This window comes from Triticum aestivum, chromosome 5A (assembly GCF_018294505.1).
Source record: "Triticum aestivum cultivar Chinese Spring chromosome 5A, IWGSC CS RefSeq v2.1, whole genome shotgun sequence".
In the NCBI taxonomy this organism is placed as follows: Eukaryota; Viridiplantae; Streptophyta; class Magnoliopsida; order Poales; family Poaceae; genus Triticum; species Triticum aestivum.
This window is the reverse complement of record NC_057806.1, coordinates 525410154-525436631: the sequence shown is the minus strand read 5'-3', so window position 1 is coordinate 525436631 and position 26478 is coordinate 525410154. Positions and strand designations below refer to the sequence as shown.

Below are 26478 nucleotides of genomic sequence, written 5' to 3'. Positions count from 1 at the left end.
AACGCAAATCTCATATTCCACAGTTTGAGACAACATATTCTACAAGTTATAATCACTCAAGAAACGTCAAACCGCTGATGCAAATTTAGCACCGAAGCATGCAACCCTCAAACATTACTAGTTTACTACTAGTACGTACTACATGTCCCATAAGGCCAAAATCAAATTGCAATGCTTGTTTTAGAGAATTTTCAGAGAGAAAATACAGGTACACCAAGCCACCAAGAGCTGCTATTTCTAAATTTAATTGCAACAATATCTTCAATCCTGGAGCCACACCAACCAATTCTGAAAAAATCACTTATCTTGAAGTTTTAGCATGATCAAAAGAGAGAAAATCTGCACCAATGCCTTCAAAACTAGGAACCCGAATCATTAACATTTGATATCTTATAACATCAATGCATTATTGACTTGAGAAAAAATCGGTACCTCGTCACACTTGCACGTGCAATATAACATACCACCAATAGATCTGTAAAACTTTGGATGAACCCAAAACCTTGGGCATTGTTATTCTGACTTTGGCCCCGTTCGGCAGCACTCCGCGGAGCGGAGCACGCGGAACGGCCTGTTAGCAACTCCGTAAATTTTAACTGGGTTGCCGCTCCGCAGCGCCGGAGCGGAGAGAGTCCGAACGCACCCTTTGTGTACGTATTGCCAAACAAGAGCGGTGGCTGGGCAATCCAAATCGGAGCAGGCTGTCTCCACCTTATTATTCCTCATAGTAATGAGCACAGTTCCTTTATACGTAGCTGAACGTAATGGCCAGGTCTACAAAGAACATGAATTATCTCCAAAATCACAAAACGCATGGGAGCTTCAATGACAGCCTTCATCTGCCTTTTCCTGGATCTGTTTTCTACAGATAATCATGGTAGGAAGTTACAGCACAAGCTTCCGTGCTTTTGCCAGTTACAGTAAAGCTGTTGCACCGACTGCTTTCGTGAATGCATCAGAAGCCAGGGGGCTACTGGTCAGGCTTTGTTGATGCAGCACCTAGGCCGCAAGGACGAGCCGACTGAGACGAGACAGTTGATCTTTGGACCAGACAGCATCAAGACTTCCGAGGAAGACTTTGGAATATACTCTCTTTTCTGTTGAGGGGGTCTATGGCATATACTCGTGTCCCTGAAGCACCTCACGGCTTGATCTTGACGGTTATCAACCAAGAGGTTCAAGAAAAACCGGTGATATAGTCCGGTGTAAGATGCAACAGACCCGACGGATTCGTCGCCGGCAACTTCGGTCTTCTGGAACCAAACACCGATGACATTTGCAGGAGACCTGAATCGAACAAAGATTTCCGAGCACCGCAATGACGCCATTTTAGCCGTGGCACGGTGCATTCGACGTCAGACTCTTCAAGACCTTGACTGACCGACCTTGGAGCAAGCATTACAGAGCTGGCCTCCTTCGCCTTCCCACAGATCAAGGCCTGCCCATCAGAAGAATCTGCATTCATTTCACAACTGAACAGGCAAAACCCAGCAAAGGTGAGATGAGCCATAACAGTCAGGGGTTTAGTGATACACACCTAATGCCAATTAATAGCCTCCAATGATGGATTTGCCTGAACCAAACACGGCCCTGGATCAACCCAACCCACCTAATTGGAAAGGCTTGATAGCAATGGCAATTAATCTCGACCGCACCAGACCCAGACCGACGTGCCTAACGCGACACCCTTAACCACAAATTAGCACACTTTAGTAATCAGACCTGCCTAACTCTGCTTTTGCAGTGCCACCAACCTGTAGGCCAAGAAAATCAAGCTAATGCAGGCAGCATTCATTGAGATTATCTCCAGATCGATCAAATACGCAGCGTAAAAAGCATATCACGCCCCTCCTTGCTGTGTACCATTCAGGAAGCACAGTTAGCTCAACTCGAGACAACAAGACACGGCATGATGTTTTAGAAGAAACCAATTAGATACCAGGGTATATATATACGTCTTTGGCACGTAAAAGTGAAGCTAATTCTAGTGCTTTCCCCCAAAGAAGTAAAGACAGAAGGGACTGAAGGGGAAATAGAGGGCAAATGGGTACAGAACTGAAAGCAAAGTTGGAAAAGTTGGTATAAATGCTTAGTTGTCAAGGATCTGGACTGGTCGAGACTGACCTCTGTATGTCAGTTGGATAGCAGAGCACACATCTTGTACATTTCAGTCTTCTGCGGCACTTTCACATCATAAATGTGGTTTGAGCTTGATTGATGTACAAAGTGCTGTGCTTGAACCCCATGCTGCCTGCCATCGGTGCATGATAGCGAAACAGATCATTAACTACAAAGCATCTAACAACACTAGCAAACAAACAGATTTTCAGAAAGAAAAAAAAAAGGACAGAAGAGTAGATGGCAAGCACAAGCAGAATTAATAAGCTCCATCACACGAGAAGGCCAAGTGAAAGCTGACAAGCACTCTCTGGTGATACATGCAAGACAATATTAGTACCACTACTAGAGGATCAAGCACTTACTATTTGGAAGTAAGGGATGACAGTCTCAAGTGGCAAGCTGACAGCAAGTCAGTTCAGACTTCAGAACTCGGATCAACCCGTATAAAATCGGGACCTGTTCCATGCTCAAACAGTGGTGCTGGTGCAAAACTTTGAAAGTAGACCCGATCAACAATACAAAAAAAATCCATAACTGAACAGCCATTATTTACGAAAGTTAAAACATCTGCAGGGCAGCACAGAGTAACCAAAAGACGACGGCATCTTTTGCAGACAATGTCAGGCATTGTAACTGTAGATGATATCGGGTACCAACTAGTGGATCTGCAATAATTTGTAAATTGCATTTCAGAGCCTTCAACAGATATTCAGAGGAACAGAACCTAGACAGGGTCAGTTAAGTTCAGCACGTTCATCTGTTCGGCATATAGTGCACATGCACGACAGTGACAGCACAAGACCATCCATCTGCCATGGCCGAATAAGGCCGACTACAGCGCTACAAGAACCTTCATCATCCGTTCTAGACTGAAAGAAGAAGTCGTCAGGGCATATAATTGTTCCGTATTTTCAACAGTGCCTTTTCTACTGGTTGTTGATTGTTCTTTTAATATGTACAATCTTGCTTCTGCATCGACACGGAGACCAGAGAGCAGTAAGGCCCCATACCCATGTGCACATTTGCTATTTTGCACGCTTTCTAAACAGGAAAACGAAACAATCATTTTCGTTAGTCCAAGGACTGTACATGTCAACTTGAGGCAATGTCCTGTGAAAGATCAGTTGAGGTGATTAGGCTGGTATGGTTGCTCACCAGTCATAGACTGCAACTCAACAGAAACACTCGTACGGCAGCCAATTTCTGCCTTTTGACAAGCCTGGAGCTACAAACTACAGTTGAATTATCATTGCATATGTAACTAATGGTATAGGTTGTTGATTATACAGAAAGAAAAAAGCCCATCCAATTAATCACCAAAAAGCAATATTCTTCCTCTCAGTGAATCTCATACTAAGGTTAGATTTGCTCAGGATTACGTAGCCTCAGGTCAGGTAAGATGCTAAACCACTACAATTCCTGGTTGCATGGGTTGCAGGTCCTATTCTTGGGTCAGCTATCCCTTCAGACTTGGAACAAACAGCATGACCGGGAGATAGTTAAACGATATTAGTCAAATAATCCTAACAGAATCCCAGCTTATTAAAGTACCTAGGTTAACAAGCACATAGCAAATGCAAGCATAGTAAATACCATCGCACTAGAAGGCCAAATGAAAACGGAACAAGCGCTCTCTGGTGTTATATGCAAGACAATATTATTGTTACTACTAGAAGATCAAACACTTACTATTTGGAAGGGCTGACAATCTCGAGTGGCAAGCTGACAGGAAGTCAGTTCAGAACTTGGATCAAACTGCATCAAATTGGGACATGTTCCATGCTTAAGAAATAGCGGTACAAGAACTTTGAAAACAGACCCTGTCAACAATACAAAGTAAATCCAAAATCGTACGCCATCACTTACTAAATTAAAACATCTGCGGGGCGGCAGTAAATAGTTGACATATAATCTGCAAATAGTGGATGACATCATGCACCAACTGATGGCTTTGCAATAATTTGTTAGTTGCACTTCAGAGCCTTCAACAGATATGCAGATGAATAGATCCTCCTACACAGGGTCAGTTTAGCATGTTCACTTGTTCAGGGTGCACAGGCAGGACAGTGACAACAGAAGACATATCAGCCCAGTTGCCATGGGCCGACTACAGTGCTACAAGAACCTTCATCATTCTGTTCTAGACTGAAAGAAGAACCCATCATGGTATATAGTTGTTTTGTATTTTCAACAGTGCCTTTTGCACTGTCTGTTGTTCTTTTAATATGTACAACCTTGGCTCATTGCATCGACATGGAGAACAGACAGCAGTAATGCCACATACACATATGCACAATTGCTGTTTTGCGCTTTTCTGAACAGGAAAGTAAATCAATCATTTTTGTTAGTCCATGGACTGTAGATATTCAGAACTTGAGAGCAATGTTCTGAAAGATCGGTTAAGCTGATATAGTTGCTCTGCAGTGACAGAGTGCAATTTAACAGAAACAATCCTACTGTCCTACTCCTAGAGTAGCCAGTTTCTGCTTTTTGACAAGCCCGCAGCTACAAACTACAGTTGAATTATCATTACAGACTAGTCAGCTATCCCTCCGGACTTAAAACAAACAGCGTGAGTGCTAGATAGTTAAAGAATGTTAGTCAGATAAACCTTGCAGAACCTCAGTATCTTGGGTAACAATTAAGGCCTAGACTAACAGCCCAATCCCTGACACACAGACAGTACACACATGAAAGGATCCAAAGAGTCAAGCGTTCCCTTAACAGAATAAATAAGGTTATTGGGACAAACCCTGTACACACTAGACCCTTATTAAATGAATTTTTAAATTTACAAGGATTATTTCTAACTAATCGTTCTTTGCCCTAAGATTAACATTACCTCAAATCACTCAGTCAAAAGTCATAACATGCAAGGCATTAAATTATTGCAGGGAGCAAATTCCATGTTACAACAAATAGTTCATATAAGCAAGTGCCTCCGTTTGTAAATAGATGATGTCCTAGAAACCGTGCAGTCAGACTGCTGAAACCTTGAATATTACTAACATATATTCAGATTGGTCGGGTGATAATGCTATAGTAGAAATTCTCATGAAAAATACCTTCATAATATGATAAATTTATAGTTTTCCTTAAAATTTCTCTAATGAAATTAACATCAAAGTTACATATTGCATATTGTGCCCACTGCTCCTGTCCAAAACATCATCTATTTATGAAGGGGGGGAGTATTATTTAAACTGGTGTTCAATCGTGAAAAAACACCTTCGCCTTTGTTTGATGCACAAGATAGTGCCTTTTCTTCAATTATTTAACTTTCAAAAAAATCTTTGACTGCCCATACTAAAAGGGGATGCAAATGACAGCATTTATTGGGAATGTCTATTTCTCGTTTCACTGAAAATGAATTCAGCTTCATCCAGATTTTACAACCAATTAAAACCTGACAGTTGTATGTTCATCTGACACCCGAATGTATGATCCATCAAAGACCAGGATGTATGTCCCCTCTAAACAACCAAGTTATATATAAACAGGCCCGCAAAAATAAACACAACGGGTTTGGACTTCTCTGATCTGGTCAGCAGATCTTGGAAAGTTCCTGTGCCCCATGGGGATGTAACACCCTACATATCACCTGGACTGCACTTGCATTTTGGGCTGATGTACGTGGCCCGGCCCACAGTGGCGGATCCAGTGGGGTGCCGTGGCACCCCCTCCAAAAATGCAAATCTTTTTTTATGTAGTACTCCATCTTATATTATGGGACGGAGGGAGTACTGGTTAGTATAATACTATGTGTATTATAGGATTATAAAATACTAAACTGACATTTTTTTTATGGTTATACATGACATTTTTATTGTGGGTGTAAGGTTGGCACCCCCATGGGTCAAGGTCTAGGTCTGCCACTGCAGGACCAGTTGATCAAGCTTTGGAGGAAGGATTAAATAACACAGGAGGCACCAAGAGAGACCATCGAACAGAAACAGAAACTAAGCCTGCTGTCTTCGTCTACCTCTGTCTCGCTGTTGCTCTCTATGAATTCCCGATTTCTTAGGTGGCCACTATCCACAAGTGGCGTTACCCTCCTATTCCTCACGTCCGGCGATCGCCGCGGCCACGGGGTGATGCGATGTGGAGGCTCAACTTCAAGCCGACAAGACTTGCAAAGTGTTTGGGCCGCTGGAGTAGAAGCAAAATTGGGAATATTTGTCTTCTGTCACTCGTGGCTGAGCAGGTTACTTTGGCACTGGACCATGCACAGGACAGCTGTGATCTCACATTGCTGAGTTGGGTCTTCGAGTTTTTCTTCGGACTAAGCTGCTTGGGCTGGCTGCTGTGCAGCAGGTGTGCATCCAGCAGCGGTCCCGTATCCAGTTGCTGCGCGCCGGTGACGCCAAATCTAATCTTTTCTTTATGTCAGGAATGCTCTTCGAAAGCTGCGGAAGAATAAGGACCCGGCATTGCTGCTCAAATTGGATATTGCAGGAGCTTTTGATAATGTGTCCTGGAGTTACTTGCTTGAACATATGTCTAGGCTGGGTTTTAGTCAGCACTGGTGTGATCTAATTGCTCTGCGCTGATCGTCTGCCCCCTCTAGGATTTTGGTCAACGGAGAACTGGGTCTGCAATTCCGCCACAAAAGGGGGCTAAGACAGGGAGACCCACTCTCCCACATGCTATTCACGATTGCAATTGCACCTCTACACTGGTTATTTGCAAAGGCATGTTCTGTTGGAGCTCTCAACAAACCTTCGTCTGGCTCCTCAGCTCAGGGTCAGCCTTTACGCTGACGACACAGCTCTATTCATCTCCCCAACTACCGCTGACACTGAAACCACCAAGCAAATCCTGCTCCTCGGATCTGCTTCCGGGAAGGCCAATGTGCAGAAGAACGTCTTCTCATTCCATGTGAAGATATTAACCTCCAACAGCTGCTGCAAAAATTTCAAGTTGCCATCGGTCAATTTCCTTGCAAATACTTGGGTTTGCCCTGCAATTCAAGAATATCACTCGTGCTGACGTCCAGCCCACTCTTAATAAGTTGGCATCCATGCTGCAACGATGGCGTGTTAAGCTGCATTCAAGTGATCCTCGCCTTATACGTCAACTCGGTCCTCTCGGCTATCCGGTATACCTCATTTCACTTTCAAGCTTGACAACTGGGCCATCAAACAAGTCAGCAAGCTGTGGAGAAACTTCCTTTGGTGAGCCAAACCTGATGCTGCGTGAGGCATGTCTCTTGGGTTGGGAGTCTTGGACCTTAGACGTTTTCGGCGAGCCCTGCACCTCTGGTAGAAGTGCTTGACTGGACAGACAAGGATAAACCCTGGGCTTGCTCTCCCATCCCATGTGACAAGGATGACACCTAAAACTGAAACTACTGACGAAACTGAAGAAAATGACACCTGAAACTGAAACTACTGACAAAACTGAAGAAAATGAACCCTAATAACATTTAAACTACTGAAACTGAAGAAGCAAATCATCATTCAAGCAACACTCAAACCAAGGGTACCAAAACTTGAGACTAAGAAGAAGACTGAAAGGAAAACTGAATTTTACTGACATGAAGATGACACAAACTAAAAACATAATTGAAAACAGGGGTACCTGGTTCTTCCTTTGAAGTGTTAATCAATCCACGCTGAGGGGCACGATGATTTCCTACAAAAAGACAACATTCAAAGAAATAAGAGGATCCACAGGGCCCTACTCCGTTGTATGACAAAAGTAAAGCTCTTAGAACGTTGCGGAAAAACACAAAAAAGAGAGGCAGAGCAAACCTTACCCATAATTGAACTGAACTGAATGCCCAAAAATTGACCTAACCTTCAAGCCCAAAAAGCTCAGTCTTGAGACCCCACCCCGCAAACAGGCAGCTCCTTCTTGCTGCTACAGTCACTAGAACCGACACGGATTTCAGCGGGTTATTGGCGCAGACCCACAAAAATGATTTTGCTGTAAGAGTTGTATCTCTGACTTTCAAGCATGTATCTGATCGTGGTAGGATTCGACGACACCGACACCCCCATTTAATCCATTTCTAGCGTGTATCTGATCCGATCTGGAAAGGAAGAAATAAAAACTGGCAAAAGAAGGGCTGAAAAAGAAATTATTGTGAAGAAATAAAATGAAGACTAAAGTACTGAAATGAGAGATGTAGATAGACTGAAAACTGTCTGAAAACATGCTAAACTAGCTAACTAACCTACCTATGTGGTAACTCACACAACTGAAGAAAATGACACCTAGCACTGAAACTTTTGACGAAACTGAAGAAAATGACACCGAACACTGAAACTACTGAGGAAACTGATGAAAATGACACCTAACACTGAAACTATTGACGAAACTGAAAAACCAAATCCTCATGTGAGGAACAATAATAATGACAAAGTTGTGGCGATGTTATCTAAAAAAAGGGAAAATCTGAATAATCCTAGATAGCGACAGAACGCAAAAAACGAACACTGGAAAAACCTTTGCCCAAACCTGACCTGATCGCATAGCCTTGATGTTCAATGAATATTGAAGATGACTGAGAAGGTAAGACTGAAAGACTGGAGAATGAGTGATTTTAAAATTTAAGGACCAAATACAGAAATCCGAAACTGAAGAAAACTGAGGACATATATACTGAAGGACAGAACTAATAATCTGCATAGACTCAGGAATGACTGATAAGTAGGAGCTTGAAAAATGAAAATCTGACCAGTGAGAAGGGCCTTACTGAAATAATGAATAAACATGTGCACTGAAGATCAATAAACTGAATTTCAAAGAATGAGTCTGAAGACTCAAGTACTTAAGTAACAATGAGACAATGAAATCCAGAAAATAATAAAGCAACAAAAATACTGATGACTAAAGAAATTTTACTGATAAACCAAATGATAGATGAATTAAACTGACATACTGGGACTGAGAAAGAAAAATACAATGCATTAAATAGACTGGCTAAATAATGCAGGACTGTCTAGTGTTACGTAACTCACGCTTGGACCAGAAAGAGTAAAGAAAGAAATTGAAAAGATACCAAATAAGATAATATCATCTGAAAGAATGAACAGAACAATGATGCATGCTCTCTGAACATTAACTGCTGAGTCGACTATCTGAACTTTTTTCTTTACAAAGAGCAACAGCGCTGCTTTCATTTATATTAAGGTAGGAGCGAAAAGTACAGTTACATGGTTCAGCATACATAGAAAGACCACCCGGGTCAGCAGGAACTACTGGGAAAAAGAAAGGGAAAGGAAAATTACGGGGCTTCCATCTCACGCAGCGCAGCTCCGGACGCCGATAACGGAGAAGGCAACTCGACCATAGGGGGGCCATCATGCTGACCGGAGACAGCAGGAGCGCCCCCTTGATCCCAGCGCCTCTCCATTCGAACAGTTTATCAGATAACACCAATACTGACAAGTTATTATCTGTTATGGTTTTGAATTGTGATTCAAATCTGGACAATCCTAGATAGAAACCAAAAATATATATTAAATATAGATACTGAACAAGACTAGAATTCCACCTAAGTTTGGATATCTGTCAGGCAGACTGAAGATAGCTTCTAATGTACTACTAGTCTAACTAGTACAAACTGCAAAACTTAAGATGATATAGTCTGACCAGAACTATGTATGACTAAGCATAGGAGATCTGGAAACATTGTTCATTCCCTTTTTTCATCTGGTCTGAACTAGAACTAGATAGGAAATAAGCAGAGCACATCTAGTATCTAGTATGGCTAGAACTAAGTAAAAAAAGCTAATTCTGACTAAAACAGACTGTAACCAATGATAATCTAGATTGACTAGAACTAAGAATGACTAGGCGGAGCATACCAACAAATTTGATGCCTGAACAAAATGAACAACGCAAGAGGAAAACTAATAGGAAACGAATTGTTTCAGAGAAAATATAATACTGAATTGTTGAACATACATCATAAGTGGCCCGTCAAAATTGATATTTAACACAACAACAACAACTCAAATCCTTCAGGTCTGGCAACATGGATAGAGAAAATTGATATTTAACAAAGCCTTTAGTCCCAAACAAGTTGGGGTAGGCTAGAGGTGAAACCCATAAGATCTCGCAACCAACTCATGGCTCTGGCACATGGATAGCAAGCTTCCACGCACCCCTGTCCATAGCTAGCTCTTTGGTGATACTCCAATCCTTCAGGTCTCTCTTAACGGACTCCTCCCATGTCAAATTCGGTCTACCCCGCCCTCTCTTGACATTCTCCGCACGCTTTAGCCGTCCACTATGCACCGGAGCTTCTGGAGGCCTGCGCTGAATATGCCCAAACCATCTCAGACGATGTTGGACAAGCTTCTCTTCAATTGGTGCTACCCCAACTCTATCTCGTATATCATCATTCCGGACTCGATCCTTCCTCGTGTGGCCACACATCCATCTCAACATACGCATCTCCGCAACACCTAACTGTTGAACATGTCGCCTTTTAGTCGGCCAACACTCAGCGCCATACAACATTGCGGGTCGAACCGCCGTCCTGTAGAACTTGCCTTTTAGCTTTTGTGGCACTCTCTTGTCACAGAGAATGCCAGAAGCTTGGCGCCACTTCATCCATCCGGCTTTGATTCGATGGTTCACATCTTCATCAATACCCCCATCCTCCTGCAGCATTGACCCCAAATACCGAAAGGTGTCCTTCTGAGGTACCACCTGGCCATCAAGGCTAACCTCCTCCTCACACCTAGTAGTACTGAAACCGCACATCATGTACTCGGTTTTAGTTCTACTAAGCCTAAACCCTTTCGATTCCAAGGTTTGTCTCCATAACTCTAACTTCCTATTTACCCCCGTCCGACTATCGTCAACTAGCACCACATCATCCGCAAAGAGCATACACCATGGGATATCTCCTTGTATATCCCTTGTGACCTCATCCATCACCAATGCAAAAAGATAAGGGCTCAAAGCTGACCCCTGATGCAGTCCTATCTTAATCGGGAAGTCATCAGTGTCGACATCACTTGTTCGAACACTTGTCACAACATTATCGTACATGTCCTTGATGAGGGTAATGTACTTTGCTGGGACTTTGTGTTTCTCCAAGGCCCACCACATGACATTCCGCGGTATCTTATCATAGGCCTTCTCCAAGTCAATGAACACCATATGCAAGTCCTTCTTTTGCTCCCTATATCTCTCCATAAGTTGTCGTACCAAGAAAATGGCTTCCATGGTCGACCTCCCAGGCATGAAACCAAATTGATTTTTGGTCACGCTTGTCATTCTTCTTAAGCGGTGCTCAATGACTCTCTCCCATAGCTTCATTGTATGGCTCATCAGCTTAATTCCACGGTAATTAGTACAACTCTGAACATCCCCCTTGTTCTTGAAGATTGGTACTAATATACTCCGTCTCCATTCTTCTGGCATCTTGTTTGCCCGAAAAATGAGGTTGAAAAGCTTGGTTAGCCATACTATCGCTATGTCCCCGAGACCTTTCCACACCTCAATGGGGATACAATCAGGGCCCATCGCCTTGCCTCCTTTCATCCTTTTTAAAGCCTCCTTGACCTCAGACTCCTGGATTCGCCGCACAAAACGCATGTTGGTCTCATCAAAGGAGTCGTCCAGTTCAATGGTAGAATTCTCATTCTCCCCATTGAACAGCTTGTCAAAGTACTCCCGCCATCTATGCTTAATCTCCTCGTCCTTCACCAAGAGTTGGCCTGCTCCGTCCTTGATGCATTTGACTTGGCCAATATCCCTCGTCTTCCTCTCTCGGATCTTGGCCATCTTATAGATGTCCCTTTCACCTTCCTTCGTGCCTAACCGTTGGTAGAGGTCCTCATATGCCCGACCCCTTGCTTCACCAACAGCTCGCTTTGCGGCCTTCTTCGCCTGCTTCGTCAAAATTGATATTTAAGACGATATAATTTTCTCCGAACTATACTATTGAACCATCACCACTGAATTACATTAAAAAAAACTAAAAAGAGAACCTACAACGAAGTTGCTTATCGTCTCAACTGAAAATGGGAAAAAAGTGGCTGAATGCATAGCTCTCAACTCCCCTGCTGCAAAAACATGTGTTCAAGCACTGACCAAAAAACACAAAAACACACCAAAGCACTGGGATTTTTCTGACGCCCCGTCAGCATTTCTGATTTTATTTGCAGATCATCTAACCGATTACAGTATCAATTGTTTGGTTACAATATGTTGCAAAACATAGAACTGACTGACAGAATGTTGCTATGGTGATATTCCATCCATAACACAAACAGTTTTCCATGGGAGCAATGAGTGAAATAGATCCAGAGTTACTCACAAGTCAAAAGACACTGATCAAATTAGCTTGGGGGCAGAAAGGAGTTCTCTTGCTTGTGTCTTTGTCCCTTCACATAATGCTGAGCAAATGAAAATTCCATCAACCATCCTAGTGCAGATGCATGGCAGCATTGAGGGTGATAACTTCCCCAATCCATAGTGTCCGCAAGTTTAGGACGAGACCTCTCACTCAAAATTTCACCTCAGACTACAACACTCTCTTATCAATCAAGATCACTACACCATGGTGTAGATGCTAGCATGATAAATCAATCTTCCAATATGGTTCCCATGCCAGATTCAGAACTCAGGCTACACTATATGACATTCAGTGCCGTTGTATGATTCTGTTCCTCAGTCGATGTAGAGTGATTCAACTCCCGAGTCCTCCCCACTATCGGCACCATCGTCCTCATCGTCAGCACCAACTTTCCTCTTTCTGCCACCTGCATCCCCAAGAAACTTCTCCCTCAATTCTGCTCCTCCACGACGACCACCACCAAGCTCATCCCATCCACGACCCATGCTGGTGAACATCCGATCCAAATTCGCCTTCTCTCGGCTCATCAAGAGCAGCTCCTCCAGCTTCCGCCTTGCGTCATGTATCTCATTGGAATCTAAAAGCTCCCCTTTATAGTATGCCTCCCGGAGGAACACAGTGTGCAGCTTCCCCTGGTTTCCTCTTGTTGATATGTAAAATATCCCCTGATACTTAAGCAAGAACTCTTTAATCTTCTTTGGCACACCAAGGGCGTCGCGGAAGAGCGCGAGACGCTCTAGCGTGGTACGCTTGTCGACGGTGAGAGAGAGCAGCTCATGGACAGCAGCGACAGCGCGCTTCTCCATGCGGCGTTGTGCCTCAAGTGAGCGCAGGTCGTGGCCAGAGACGTCCGCATACGGGGAAGCGTAGGGGAGGCGCTGCCACTTCCAAACTGCAATGCGGAAATACTTGCCAATCTTAAAGCCCGGCGGAAAGCGGGTGGGGAACGCGAAGCGCGCGTCCTCCTCGCCGGCGCCGGGAGCGCGGTGCTCGCGGTAGTGGCGCTCCCGGGAGCGCTCGACGGCGGCGACGGTGAGGTCGGGTGGGTCGTCAGGGGAGGGCACAAACTCGACGAACCCGTCAGGCGTGAGGCGGAACAGAGCGGGATTGGACAGGATGATGGAGTCGGCGAAGTCGTCGGGGAGGCCGAAGTCGCGGCGGAGGAGACGGATGTGCTCTAGGCGGAGGCGGTGGTGCGGGGGCGCGAGGAGGAGCAGCTTGCGGAGGCGGAGGACGGCGCCGGGGCGCAGGGAGGCGATGGCGTCGGCCTCGAGGCGCAGCGCGGCGGAGGCGCGCGGGGTGAGGCGCACGTGGAGGATGCGGTGGACGGGGTGGAGGAAGAGGTGGAAGGCGTGCGGGTGGCGCAGCATGAAGTTGCCGGCGTCGAGGGGCGCGAGGCGGAGCTGGCGGCGCGAGAGGGCGCCGAGGCGGGAGAAGGGCACGGAGACCGCGCCGCTGCCCCCGGCGGAGAATTTGCCCGAGGGCGCGGTGGGGGTGGCGGCGTAGAGGAGCAGCGCGTGGAGCGCGAGGAAGCGGCGGACGCGCTTCTGCACCTCCATGATGCCGTCGAAGGCGTGGTCGCGGACGCGCTGCTGCTTCTGGGGGAGGGAGGTGGACTTGGAGGAGTAGCCTGCGTCGGCCCCTCCGACGAGCGCCGCCGCCACCGCGCGCGGCGGCGGCGGCCGTAGGGCGGCGATGCGGCGGAGCATCGTTGTTTGGGGATTGGTTTTGGCGGCGGCCGGCGGAAGAGAGAGGCCGAGTGGTAGCAAACGCGGGTGAAAGAGGCAAGCCGTCGGATGCGCACGAGACACGAATCGCGACGCAGTTTTCATGTTTTCCTTTTTTCTTTCCGCTGGCCAGTGCATTCTAACCAGTTGAACTATCATTTGCAACTCTGGCAGCTTTTGTTTTCATACTTAAAATTTATTGGCAACTTTTCTCACATGTCGTGGATACTCGCGACCATATTATGGTGATCTAGCTGAACACAAAGAAATAATGGGTAAACATTGGATTCACCAAGCTGTCGAGTGAGCAGAGAGATCTTATTACAGCCAAAAGCACCTCGGTTTGAGATAGCACAAAAGAACAATGTACTCAGTTCAGAAGGGGACGATACATGTTTACAAAGCAGGCAGCGGCATTTTCAATCAGTGGGGTATGATAGACTTGAAATGCGCTGTACTCCTTATCGACGTTAGGCCTCTTTTTTATTTATCACTTTTTAGAGGGAACAACTCTTTTACAACAGATGTGCATATTATTCAGTAACATCTTGTCAGTATTGTAAACATTCAGGTATTCCATTACTGGTTGTAATTAAATTGTGGTAACGCTTTCTTTGATTTGGAATCTGCGGTTAGGTCATCAGTTTCCCCAGTTGCAGACCTCCTCTTTTTCCTTGGAAGGGGCCATGTCGTCCGATGTCTAAAAATGGTTCACTAAATTTTTGGACCGATGCAATGTATGAAAATATAATTTAATTCTCTGTACCTTATTCTGTTCTAACTCCAACAGTGCATTTTCTTGTGGGGTATGTTAGGGATACGATTGTCGGGCGGCGATGCTGATTCCGCCAACACCTATGCGGACAGGGCCCCTTTCGGTTCGGTGGGGGGCGGAGAGCGCACAAAGAGCGGATCGAGGCAGTGCACACGGGCGATTTTACCCAGCTTTGGGCCGCACGGATGCGTAAAACCCTACTGCTGCTTGTTTGTGTATATTAGATTCTTACTCAGGAGCGATGGACGCTGCCAGACTGAGCGTGAGAGTGTTCCTGGAGCTGAATGAGCCGAACTGGCCGAACCTTTCCTCCCCTCCCTACGTTGCGCTTGGGCCTCCTTTTATACTCTCAAGGGGTTACCCACAGGTGGCAACGTAGGCTAAAAGGGTAGAAATGGAAAAGGATGCGGTAGGTGCAGCTACCGCTACTGTGAATACAGTGCACCCTACCTAACTCTGACGGCAGGGGACAAGGGCATTAAATGCCTGTCTGAGTCTCCTAAACAGTGCAAAAGGTGACCGTTAGGAGCGCCACCGTTTGCCACGATGGGCTTCTCTTTATCTCCGTTTGCCACCACGTACCCCTAGCTGCACGGCCTCCTGCCACGTGTGCTTGGGAGAGCCCCAGGGCGACACGTTAGCAGGTGTGCCGGAGCGCGGGCACGAAGTGGGGGTTTCCCGCGGCAAGCTCCTTGCCGCGGCCGTCGTCTTATCGCGTCCGGAACTTGTCGCTCGCCGGATCTTGCCGGGACGCAGGGCGCGTCGCGGCAAGCTTTCTTGGTATGCCTTGAATAGCCTTTCCGGCAAGCTCCTCTTGACGGGGTCTTGTCTCTTCCCGGCAAGCTCCTCTTGCCGGGGCCTTGGTTGGCCTTCCCGGCAAGCTCCTCTTGTCGAGGCCTTGGTTGGCCTTCCCGGCAAGCTCCTCTTGCCGGGGCCTTGGTTGGCCTTCCCGGCAAGCTCCTCTTGTCGGGGCCTTGGTTGGCCTTCCCGGCAAGCTCCTCTTGCCGGGGCCTTAGTTGGCCTTTCCGGCAAGCTCCTCTTGCCGGGGCCTTGGTTTGAGTACTTTGTTCTTGAATGGTCTTCAAGGGAACCACGGAGGGTCCTGGCGGTCACCCGGCAAGCCTTGCCGCGGGGCGCTGCAACTGCCCGTGCACGAGTTCGGGGTAATAGGGTACCCCTACTCTAGTACACCGACAGGAGCCCCCGGGCCTGGGCCATACACGGTGCCGAGCGCTGTTGGGCCAGGCCCAAAACAGTGCACGGGCACGCGCGCGGCCTAGGTCATGCCGCATATTTCTCCGCTCCCACCGGGCACGCCCAGAACGGTACGCGTCAAACGCGGCGTCGTGGGTGAGATCGTGGGTGGCGTGCGTGGGGCTAAGCCCCCCCGAGCATGCGTCAGGCCACGATGATGGGGACGGTTCACACCCTCCTCCCTAAACGGAGGCAGGTGTGGGGGCGTGGTGCATTTATTGGACGGGGCCGGCGCGCGGTTTTCAGGACGTCCACTCCCCGCGTTCACGGGGCGGAGCGAGGCCGCCTCATCTGTCGCCTTGGTTCTGCACCCCCGCCACGCGGCTCCCATGCGTTTGGGGTCACGGACGGTGGAGTAGGAAACTGGGCCGTCGCGAGCGGGTTGGACCCGACTCCCTGCCCTTCCCATGTCTTGAATCGCTGAGCGGGGCGGCCGAGCCCCCACCCCGCTCCTTTATAAAGAGCGGGATGGGAGCACAGAAACCCGCACTCTCTCTCATCTTCTCCTTTCTTCAGCTTCTGCTCCTCTTTCTCCCATCTTCCATGGAGAAAGGGAACTCAGGCCCTTCATCGGTGGCGGCGAGGGTCGCCGCCAGACAGCGCATCTCTCCCTCTTCCGCGCCCGTGGTGGCAGAGCCAACCATAAGGGGAAGAGGGAGGGGGCGAGGTCGCGGACGAGGTCGAGGCGCTCGGGGAAGAGGCGGACGGGGCGGCGCATCAGCTTCACCTCCGTCGGCAGCTCCTCCCCCCACGGCGGTCCATATAGGGGACGACCCTTGCGAGTTCTTCGTCAGGCTGCGCCGGGCGCCTCGTCGTCGCCTCCGGCTTCCAGCTCCGTTTGCGCGCGCGATGGAAGTGGACCCGCCCGAGACGCTGAGACTGCACATGAGGGGCTGTAGGATCAGCGGCACGCGAGTCCGCGTTGCATTCCCAGCCCCTAATGTGATGTATCTTGATCGAGGGTGGAAGACGTTCGCCCGCATCCACAGCTTGACGGAGGGGTTTACCCTCCATTTTAAGTTGATGGAGGGCGATCTCCTCTCCGTCAAGGCCTTCGGGTGCTTCGGCACTCGGGCGAAGTGCTGCGTGGACAGCTCCTCCGACAGCGAAGGCTCCTCCTCGAGCGAGAGCGACGAGGAGGGAAGCGACAACGACGAGGAGGGCAGCGGGCGGCGGAGCGGCGGGTCCGACTAGGCGTCGGGCGCCACTTTGCGCGGCACCGGCGACCCCATCATCCGCGTCGCCGGCTTCTTGAACTCCCCGGGGTCGTATCCTTGGACGGCTGGCGTAGGGAGGCTGCGGAAGGGGAAGAGGGCAGGCGACAAGGCCGTCAAGCCGGAGTACGAGGGCGTGGTGCCCTCGACAGCGTGCTGACGTCCTGCCGCCCCGTCTTCGAGCCCCGCTTCCAGCGCCGCCATCGCCGTCCAGCCTTCGGACGGCCCCGGGATGTTCTCTTGGTGTCTTCTGGCACCCGTAGCTCGCCTAGGCACTCCTTTTGCCCTTTTCGCCTCCTTGACCTGCCTCCTGAAAAGGGGGACAGGAAAGGGATTACGGGCATCTTATCTTTTTAATTTGTAAGCCTTCGGGCCTTAGCTGTATCTAGAACTTGTAATCCTCTCTTTCATGTTTTTCATCCTCTATGGACTGTACCTGAGTGGGATGTTTTTTAATGAAAAAGGGATGCTTGCCGGGTTATTTGTCTCGCGAGTTAAACCCACGCCAAGGAGCAAATCCTTGGTATCCCTCGGACAGACATTTCATCTCCCGGCAACAGACCCTACCGCCTTCCCACGTCGCTCGACCTTTCTCACGCTTTTGACGGAGGCAGGAACGAGGTGAGTGCGGTCTCCTCGTTTCATCCCTTTGCTGCCGCGACTACGACCAAACTTGGCCCCGAGAACGAGCCCCAGGGCCTGGAGTCGAGGGAGCACGACAGTTTCCGGGAAGAAACGTGGTTTCGCATTCCCCAGTCCATAAGAGGATGCATGATGAGGGATGAAAGACTTATCTGATATTGCAGCCCCCGGCAACTCTGGTTTGCCGTGGACGATTCTTGGCACTCACAGCCCCCAGCGATACTGGCTTGCCGGGAAGGCTTTTATCCTCAGCAGAGAACTTTGTCGTTCTCGATGCCGGCTTCCGGCAAGCTAGTCGCCAGGAAGGCTTTTATCTTTGGCAGAGAACTTCGACGTTCTCGATGCCGGCTTCCGGCAAGCTGATTGCCAGGAAGGCGTTTATCTTCAGCAGAGAACTTTGACGTTCTCGATGCCGGCTTCCGGCAAGCTGATTGCCAGGAAGGCTTTTATCTTTGGCAGAGAACTTCGACGTTCTCGATGCCGGCTTCCGGCAAGCTGATTGCCAGGAAGGCTTTTATCTTCAGCAGAGAACTTTGACGCTCTCGATGCCGGCTTCCGGCAAGCTCGTTGCCAGGAAGGCTTTTATCTTCAGCAGAGAACTTTGACGCTCTCGATGCCGGCTTCCGGCAAGCTCGTTGCCAGGAAGGCTTTTATCTTCGGCAGAGAACTTCGACGTTCTCGATGCCGGCTTCCGGCAAAGCTGATTGCCAGGAAGGCTTTTATCTTCGGCAGAGAACTTCGACGTTCTCGATGCCGGCTTCCGGCAAGCTGATTGCCAGGAAGGCTTTTATCTTCAGCAGAGAACTTTGACGTTCTCGATGCTGGCTTCCGGCAAGCTGATTGCCAGGAAGGCTTTTGCCTTCAGTAGAGAACTTTGACGCTCTCGATGCCGGCTTCCGGCAAAGCTGATTGCCAGGAAGGCTTTTATCTTCGGCGGAGAACTTCGACGTTCTCGATGCCGGCTTCCGGCAAGCTGATTGCCAGGAAGGCTTTTATCTTCAGCAGAGAACTTTGACGTTCTCGATGCCGGCTTCCAGCAAGCTTGTTGCCAGGAAGGCTTATGGCGAAGAACTTCGTCGTTCTTGACGCCGGCTCCCGACAAGATCGTTGCCGAAAAGGCTTATGGCGAAGAACTTCGTCGTTCTTGACACCGGCTCCCGGCAAGACCGCTGCTGGAAAGGCTTATGGAGAAAAACTTCGTCGTTCTTGACGCCGGCTCCCGACAAGATCGTTGCCGGAAAGGCTTATGGCGAAGAACTTCGTCGTTCTTGACGCCGGCTCCCGACAAGATCGTTGCCGGAAAGGCTTATGGCAAAGAACTTCGTCGTTCTTGACGCCGAAGAGATTGGCCCTAGGGGCGTTGCTAGCCCCCGGGCCATAACTGCGTTCAAACATAGCAAGCGATTAGTATCCGAAGTGCACTTAACTCGCTTGCGAATTTTGACTTTTGCTGCATATTCCCTATGCCTACTGGAATGCTTTCCGGTGCGTACGATCCAGCCAGTAGCGCTTGAGGGAATGGGCCCTTAGCGGCTATTCGGGAACAACGCCTCCCGGAAAGGTTTACCTTCTTGGTTCTAGCGCAACCGCACAAGTTGCCGAGTGGACTCGAGGCAACATGGAGCGCAACTAGCCCCAAGAAGGCTCCTCGGCATACAGGTCTATGCAGAAATCTCAAATAAATAGCGCATGATATCTTCCTGTTCAACCCCTCTTTGTACGTCCACCCTACGCTTTCTAGGGAAACTTGCCGGTGCAGGCACCCTTGCCGCGAGCGCCGAGTGCGGAACTTCAGCAGCCTGCTGGCGGGGTCGCTACCGACAAGTAATCTTATCGCAACTAGTTGCAGCTCGCTTAAGTTGTTGAGCGGATTCGAAACAACGTAAGGGCGCTAGCGGCTCACTTAAGTTGCTGAGCGGACTCGAAGCAAAGTAAGGGTGCTAGCAGCTCACTTAAGTTGTTGAGCGGACTCGAAACAAAGTAAGGGCGCAACTAGCTACGAGTCGATTCCTCCGCGCACAGGTTTTCCGTACAAAGAACAAGATCTTCGAGGCGGATAACCTTATATAGAAAGGAAATATCTAAAGTTTCGCACTACTTAGCTTTTTCTGTTGCCGCACTGGCGCCGTTCTTTTACTCGCCCGCTCCTTAGGAGCCATGACGATGAAGAACAGCTGAGCCTTGCGTGCACGCTGGATCGGATTCGCACAATCTCGACGACCCCCTACCTGGCGCGCCAGAGATGTCGGGCGGCGATGCTGATTCCGCCGACACCTATGGGGACAGGGCCCCTTTCGGTTCGGTGGGGGCGGAGAGCGCACAAAGAGCGGATCGAGGCAGTGCACGCGGGCGATTTTACCCAGCTTCGGGCCGCACGGATGCGTAAAACCCTACTGCTGCTTGTTTATGTATATTAGATTCTTGCTCAGGAGCGATGGACGCTGCCAGACTGAGTGTGAGAGTGTTCCTGGAGCTGAAAGAGCCGAACTGGCCGAACCTTCCCTCCCCTCCCTACGTTGCGCTTGGGCCTCCTTTTATACTCTCAAGGGGTTACCCACAGGTGGCAACGTAGGCTAAAAGGGTAGAAATGGAAAAGAATGCGGTAGGTGCAGCTACCGCTACTGTGGATACAGTGCACCCTACCTAACTCTGACGGCAGGGGACAAGGGCATTAAATGCCTGTCTGAGTCTCCTGAACAGTGCAAAAGGTGACCGTTAGGAGCGCCACCGTTTGCCACGATGGGCTTCTCTTTATCTCTGTTTGCCACCACGTACCCCTAGCTGCACGGCCTCCTGTCACGTGTGCTTGGGAGAGCCCCAGGGCGACACGTTAGCAGGTGTGCCGGAGCGCGGGCACGAAGTGGGGGTTTCCCGCGGCAAGCTCCTTGCCGCGACCGTCGTCTTGTCGCATCCGGAAGCTTGTCGCTCGCCGGATCTTGCCGGGACGCAGGGCGCGTCGCGGCAAGCTTTCTTGGTATGCCTTGAATAGCCTTCCCGGGAAGCTCCTCTTGCCGGGGTCTTGTCTCTTCCCGGCAAGCTCCTCTTGCCGGGGCCTTGGTTGGCCTTCCCGGCAAGCTCCTCTTGCCGGGGCCTTAGTTGGCCTTCCCGGCAAGCTCCTCTTGCCGGGGCCTTGGTTTGAGTACTTTGTTCTTGAATGGTCTTCAAGGGAACCACGGAGGGTCCTGGCGGTCACCCGGCAAGCCTTGCCGCGGGGCGCTGCAACTGCCCGTGCACGAGTTCGAGGTAATAGGGTACCCCTACTCTAGTACACCGACAACGATGGAGCCACAAGTGTATTTCATCAGCTGTTTTGCTTGCAAGCGGAGGCAGTGGTGCTTCACTCTGCAGATGCTCTGTTGCTTGCACTTGAAAATACTCCCTCTGTCCCGGAATATAAGAATGTTTAGTGTTAAAAACGTTCTTATATTTTGGGACAAAGGGAGTAGTACTCAGCATCCAACGATATGTCATTTGGAGTTACTGTCACAATAAATTTCTTCTCTCAGGGGGTATACCCAGTCCGTCCTGCCGCATGGGAAACAACACAATCAACACTTTTTGCATATTATGTGGCCTTGTGCTCCAAAGAATGCAAATACTGGATTCGCTTGTTCCTCGGTGTATATCTTTTTTTTAAGAAAAGGAGGATTACCTTTTCTATAAAAAATAGATATACACCAGAAAAAAAGATATACTGGATTCGCTTGTTCGTCAGTGTATATCTTTTGTACGCATTAGTATTCTATACCTGATGACAAAAGAAAAATGTTTTAGAACATAATGTAGCAGGAGAGTACCTTGGCCATGGTGCTGTATCAGGACATGTAGGACATTGATGTACACCACTTTCGTCTACTTTCAACTTCTTCCAACAAACTTTTCAACTCATACACCACCAGTCATTGGTGGAGACTACTTCAATATTTTTTGTCCTTCGCTTATACTCCCTCCGTTTCTAAATACTAGCTATTTTAGAGTTTTCAATATGAACTACATACATAGCAAATGAGTGAATCTACACTCTAAAATATGTCTATACATCCGAATGTAGTGCGTATTAAAATCCCTAAAAGGCTTATATTTAGAAATAGAGTGATTACGTGGTATTGATTCTACAATGATATAAAAGTATCAATCAGCTGCAGTCAAAAGCATGCAGGGCTGGAAGATACTTTTTGCAACTTTGCTGCATCACCAATTCACCATAGTATCAGCAGGATCTAACCCAGCGAGACTTTTAATAGTTGCCTCAGTTCCTTCCATTTGCCCTCGATTTCCACTTCATAGTTGTAGCTCGATCTGATAAGGCATACATATCACCCATGCAGAGTTTCAGCGTGCCAAAAATGATCAACGGATACTCAAAAAAAAAAGTTAAAACTAAGAACAAATAAATCTAAAGTGAACAATGTTCCAAGTTTTAAACTCCTTTCCGGAATGATCTGAAGTGTGGACAATGCCTTCCAATGTAGCCTTCATTTCAAGGATGTCAACATTGGCATGCCACCTTGTTGATGTTGTGTTTTTACAAGCCATTGCACCCGGTACATTTCATGAAAAATTTGACCAGAGCACTTCTGGATATTTGCTGGAAATATGGAAGAGGTAAACTTAGGTTGGCATAGGCTGAACATTTCCCTAATGTTGTTACATTCTGAAATAATGCTTCCCACATATGGTGTCTAATTAGCAGTGTTTCTCATTTGAGAAGAGCAGGTACATCGGAGAAAACGAAACATAACTGGAATTATACCTGGCGACCGTCAGCAAGGAAGCTGATGCGGGCGAGCCCCCCCCCCCCCCCCCCCCCCCTACCGTCTGATATGGTTGCACGGATCTCATAGCAGGGCCGTTGACACGTCAGATTTTGGACTAGTTTGTTGTAGACCTGGCCATGGACAGCCCGAAAATCACGGGCGGGGTTGAGCCCGAGTGTGCCATCGGGCCTGGAAACTGAGCCCGACGGGCAGGTCGGGCCGGACTCAGGTCTGCACAAAATGCATTTTTAGCCATGGTCGGGCCGGGCCGACCGGGCGTGTCGGGCTTTCTCGGGCTCGGGCCCGATGGCCGGGCCAAGCTCAGGCCTGGGTTTTTAGCACCGGGATTTTTTTGGCCCGGCCCGAGATATGCCAGGTATAGTTTGTTGTACCATAAAACCCAGTGAACACTTTACTTCTCAAATCAACCATGTGCGCTGCACTGACAGCGTAGCAAGTTTTGCTCCTGGTAGACATTGGTTTGAATCCCAAGCCCTTCTCTTTTTTTTTGCTACATGGCATTTTATTCTAGAAAATTTGCTACGGCAATTTTAACATTTTTTGTGAAATATGTTACATGGCAGTCTAACCATGACGGCATTTTTCTTGAAAAAAATTAACATGAATGTTTAACCATGATGGCATTTTTATATTAAGAGATGGCATTTTTATATTTTATTATTAAGAGATGACATTTTTTCATTAAGAGATGTTATTTTAATATTATGATATGGCATTTTTTATTAAGAGATGACATTTTTATATTAAGAGATGGCATTTTTTATATTAAGAGATATCATTTTTTGTTCATTAAGAGATGACATTTTAATATTAAGATATGACATTTTTTATTAAGAGATGACATTTTTATATTAAGAGATGACATTTTTCATATTAAGAGATATCATTTTTTATTGTTAAGAGATGTCATTTTTTATTTAAGAGATAGCATTTTTTATTTTAAAGATATGGCATTTTATATTAAGAGGTAGCATTTTTTATTGTTAAGAGATGGCATTTTTTATTTAAGAGATAGCATTTTTTTATTTTCAAGAGATGGCATTTTTTATGTAAGAGATGACATTTTTTATTTTTAAGAGATGGCATTTTTTATTTAAGAGATGGCGTTTTTATAATTAAAAGATGTCATTTTGGGTTTTTTATTAGATGACACTTTTTTACGGAAAAACTAACGCACACACGTGTGGCAATTTGCACATCGTCCACATGCCTCCATCACCACTCATTTTGTCACGTATGAACAGATGACATTAACAGGAATCTTTTTGGTTTTCGACTTAAAAATGTTTGATCTCCTAATTAAAAAATCAAATTAAAAATCCATTTTCATCATTAAATCCGTCTCAACGAGATCTTCAAAATTAGATCCCATGTTGATATGTTTCGACGATTTTTTTTTTTTGCCAAAAAGTTGCCACGATGTTTACACTGTAGTTGCCATAGAGTTTAAACTAAAGTTGCCATATGGCAATTTTAGTTTATTGAGCATGGCAATTTTAGTTTTTTGATAATGGCAATTACAGTACTTTGACCATAAAAAATATTTTTTTATGAACCATGGCAATTTTAAGTGCATGTATCATGGTAATTTTAGTTTATGGTTCATGCCAAGTCTAATTTCTTAATTCCACATTTTGTAATATGTCAAAATTTACTTTTAAATATAGAAGAAAATAGCTGAAACATATCATGGCAACTTCAGTGTAAACATCATGGCAATTCATGTGCAATAGACATGGCAACTTTTAACCGCAAAAAAATTTTGTCGAAATATATTGATATGGAATCTAGTTTCGAAGATCTCGCCGCGAGGGACTTAATGGTGAAAACGGATCTTCAATCGGATTTTTCATTTAAGAGATAAAACATTTTAAAAACTGAAAATCTAAAAAAATTACCATATTCATGCATCCGATGACGTGGCATAGCATGTGTGTTATAGAGCGTGTGGGCGGGTTTGACTCACACCACACGTATGGGCGTTAGCATTGTTCCTTTTTTATCATGACATTTTTATTTTTTATTTTTGTGTTCATATGGCACTTTTGTTTTGATAGCATTTTTTACCCCGAAGACACATGGGCTGATTTTCTCTCTCAGGATAGGGTGCGCCGGCTGTTCAACTAAAAAAAAAGAGAGGCAGAAACGTTTGTTGGGTGATCCTTCTGCTGGCGAAGCAAAAACTTCGATGAGAAAGGATCATCAAACGTTTTTTTTAGGGAGATCTGTTATCCATCTTTGTCGAGATCGAAAAAGTAGCTCCCACACTGATTGCCCGCATCATCAAGCCATGAGAAACTGCCATGCTCGTCTGTGCATCGCAAAGCTGAGAAATGCTGTGTAGATGGCTCTTGTCCAAGCAGGTGAACCAAAATGTAATCATATGGGTCAGGCACAATCCTTTTCTCTCTGTCCATAATTGAGTAGCAATAGATGAACGGGGCCGCCGCTCACTCCAGTCATGGAGACATCGTCATGTCGCAGCCTTCAAAGCCATCAACCAAACATTCAACATTTCAACCTGTCCGGAGCTGCACTCGCCGTGAGACGAAGCTGAGAGCCACACTGACCTGGAGTGAGATGGAGACAAGAGCCATTTTCAGTGATACCGTGGCATGTGCCAGCGGAGTGTTTAGAAGCGCGTTAAAGGAAGCAATAATAACACTGTTTGGACGTCAGCAGGCGTCCCTTTCTCGCCGGCTGGCGATAATAGCACTGTTTAACTGACAGTGATAGTGCGTCGCACCGTACGGTTTTTCTTGCTAATAATGTCCGAAGACATGGTCAATCGTACGCTCGGCTCGCTCGCCTAGTACCGGACGGACGGACGGACGGACGGCGAGGTGGAAGAAAGGGACGAGTCGGTCGGTGTTGGTAGGTACAGTTGGATGATGAGTGCTTGGGTCGGGACCGACCGGGCTGGCACGGCGGGCATGGCGACGCCTACAGCGAGGCCAGTTTAAACTCCGGCCGGATCGAGACCGATGGTACGTACTCCCTTCATTTCTTTTTAGTTCGTATATAAAGTTCCTAAAATCTAAAAAATGATCGCGCACCAACTAGACGATCCGGGTGGCCGGCTCGCGACCGCACGATCGTTTGCGATCAGCCTCGGGGGAGCGCCAGGTGTCGCCTGGTCGGTTCGTCCAACCGCGCGGTCGTGGGCGGTTTGTCCTCATTCGGACGAGCGTGGACCCACATGTAAGCGGGCGTGGCGTAGATCGTGGGCGACCATTTTCGAAACGCGAGCCGTTCTCGCTCTTTCTCCCCCTTTCTCTCCTGTTCCTCCCCCATTCTCCGCTCCTCTCCTCTGCCCTCGCTCTCGCTCCGCGGCGAAATCGCGCCGCGGCTCTCCAAATCTCCGGTGGACCGCGCAGGGATTCGCTGCTGGCCCTCGTCGGCGTTGCAGGTACCCGGTGCATCTCTCCTTTCTCTGTCTCGTCGCCGGGGGTCTAGGTCGTCTCGAGGTTGTCGGCGGCGGAAATGGCGGGCCGGGATTCCTAGGGTTTCTGCGGTTTCTGTGGTCAACTTACTCGCTCGGTCGTTTTGGTGTAGATGCTTTTCGGGTGGGATGGGTGTGCTTCTGTTCGACTAGTCAGAGTGTCATTGGATCTGTAATGGTGGGGATTCGTGGGGGGAATGTGTT

General features: G+C 47.7%; 1 protein-coding gene and 1 long non-coding RNA gene across 3 annotated transcripts; both read right to left on the bottom strand.

The window, feature by feature from the left end:
• Nucleotides 1-256: 256 nt before the first annotated feature.
• Nucleotides 257-8738, bottom strand: LOC123104486 (uncharacterized). Of its 2 annotated transcripts, XR_006450368.1 has the most exons (6): nt 7880-8738; nt 7702-7755; nt 3988-4134; nt 3811-3876; nt 1538-2251; nt 257-1455 (listed from the first exon to the last, which is right to left on the bottom strand). It is a non-coding gene; the product is annotated as an uncharacterized lncRNA (long non-coding RNA). The 2 variants fall into 2 exon arrangements; XR_006450367.1 differs by having other exon boundaries at nt 257-2251.
• A 3115-nt stretch (nt 8739-11853) lies between these two features.
• Nucleotides 11854-14289, bottom strand: LOC123104485 (protein ROOT PRIMORDIUM DEFECTIVE 1). Its single transcript, XM_044526350.1, has one exon. The coding sequence runs from the start codon at nt 14272-14274 to the stop codon at nt 12757-12759; it is 1518 nt and encodes a 505-aa protein (XP_044382285.1). The 5' UTR covers nt 14275-14289; the 3' UTR covers nt 11854-12756.
• Between the last annotated feature and the right edge of the window lie 12189 nt (nt 14290-26478).

Excerpts from the sequence above, each read along its gene's own strand:
- LOC123104485 (XM_044526350.1), bottom strand. The coding sequence starts at position 14,274 with ATGAAAACTGCGTCGCGATTCGTGTCTCGTGCGCATCCGACGGCTTGC.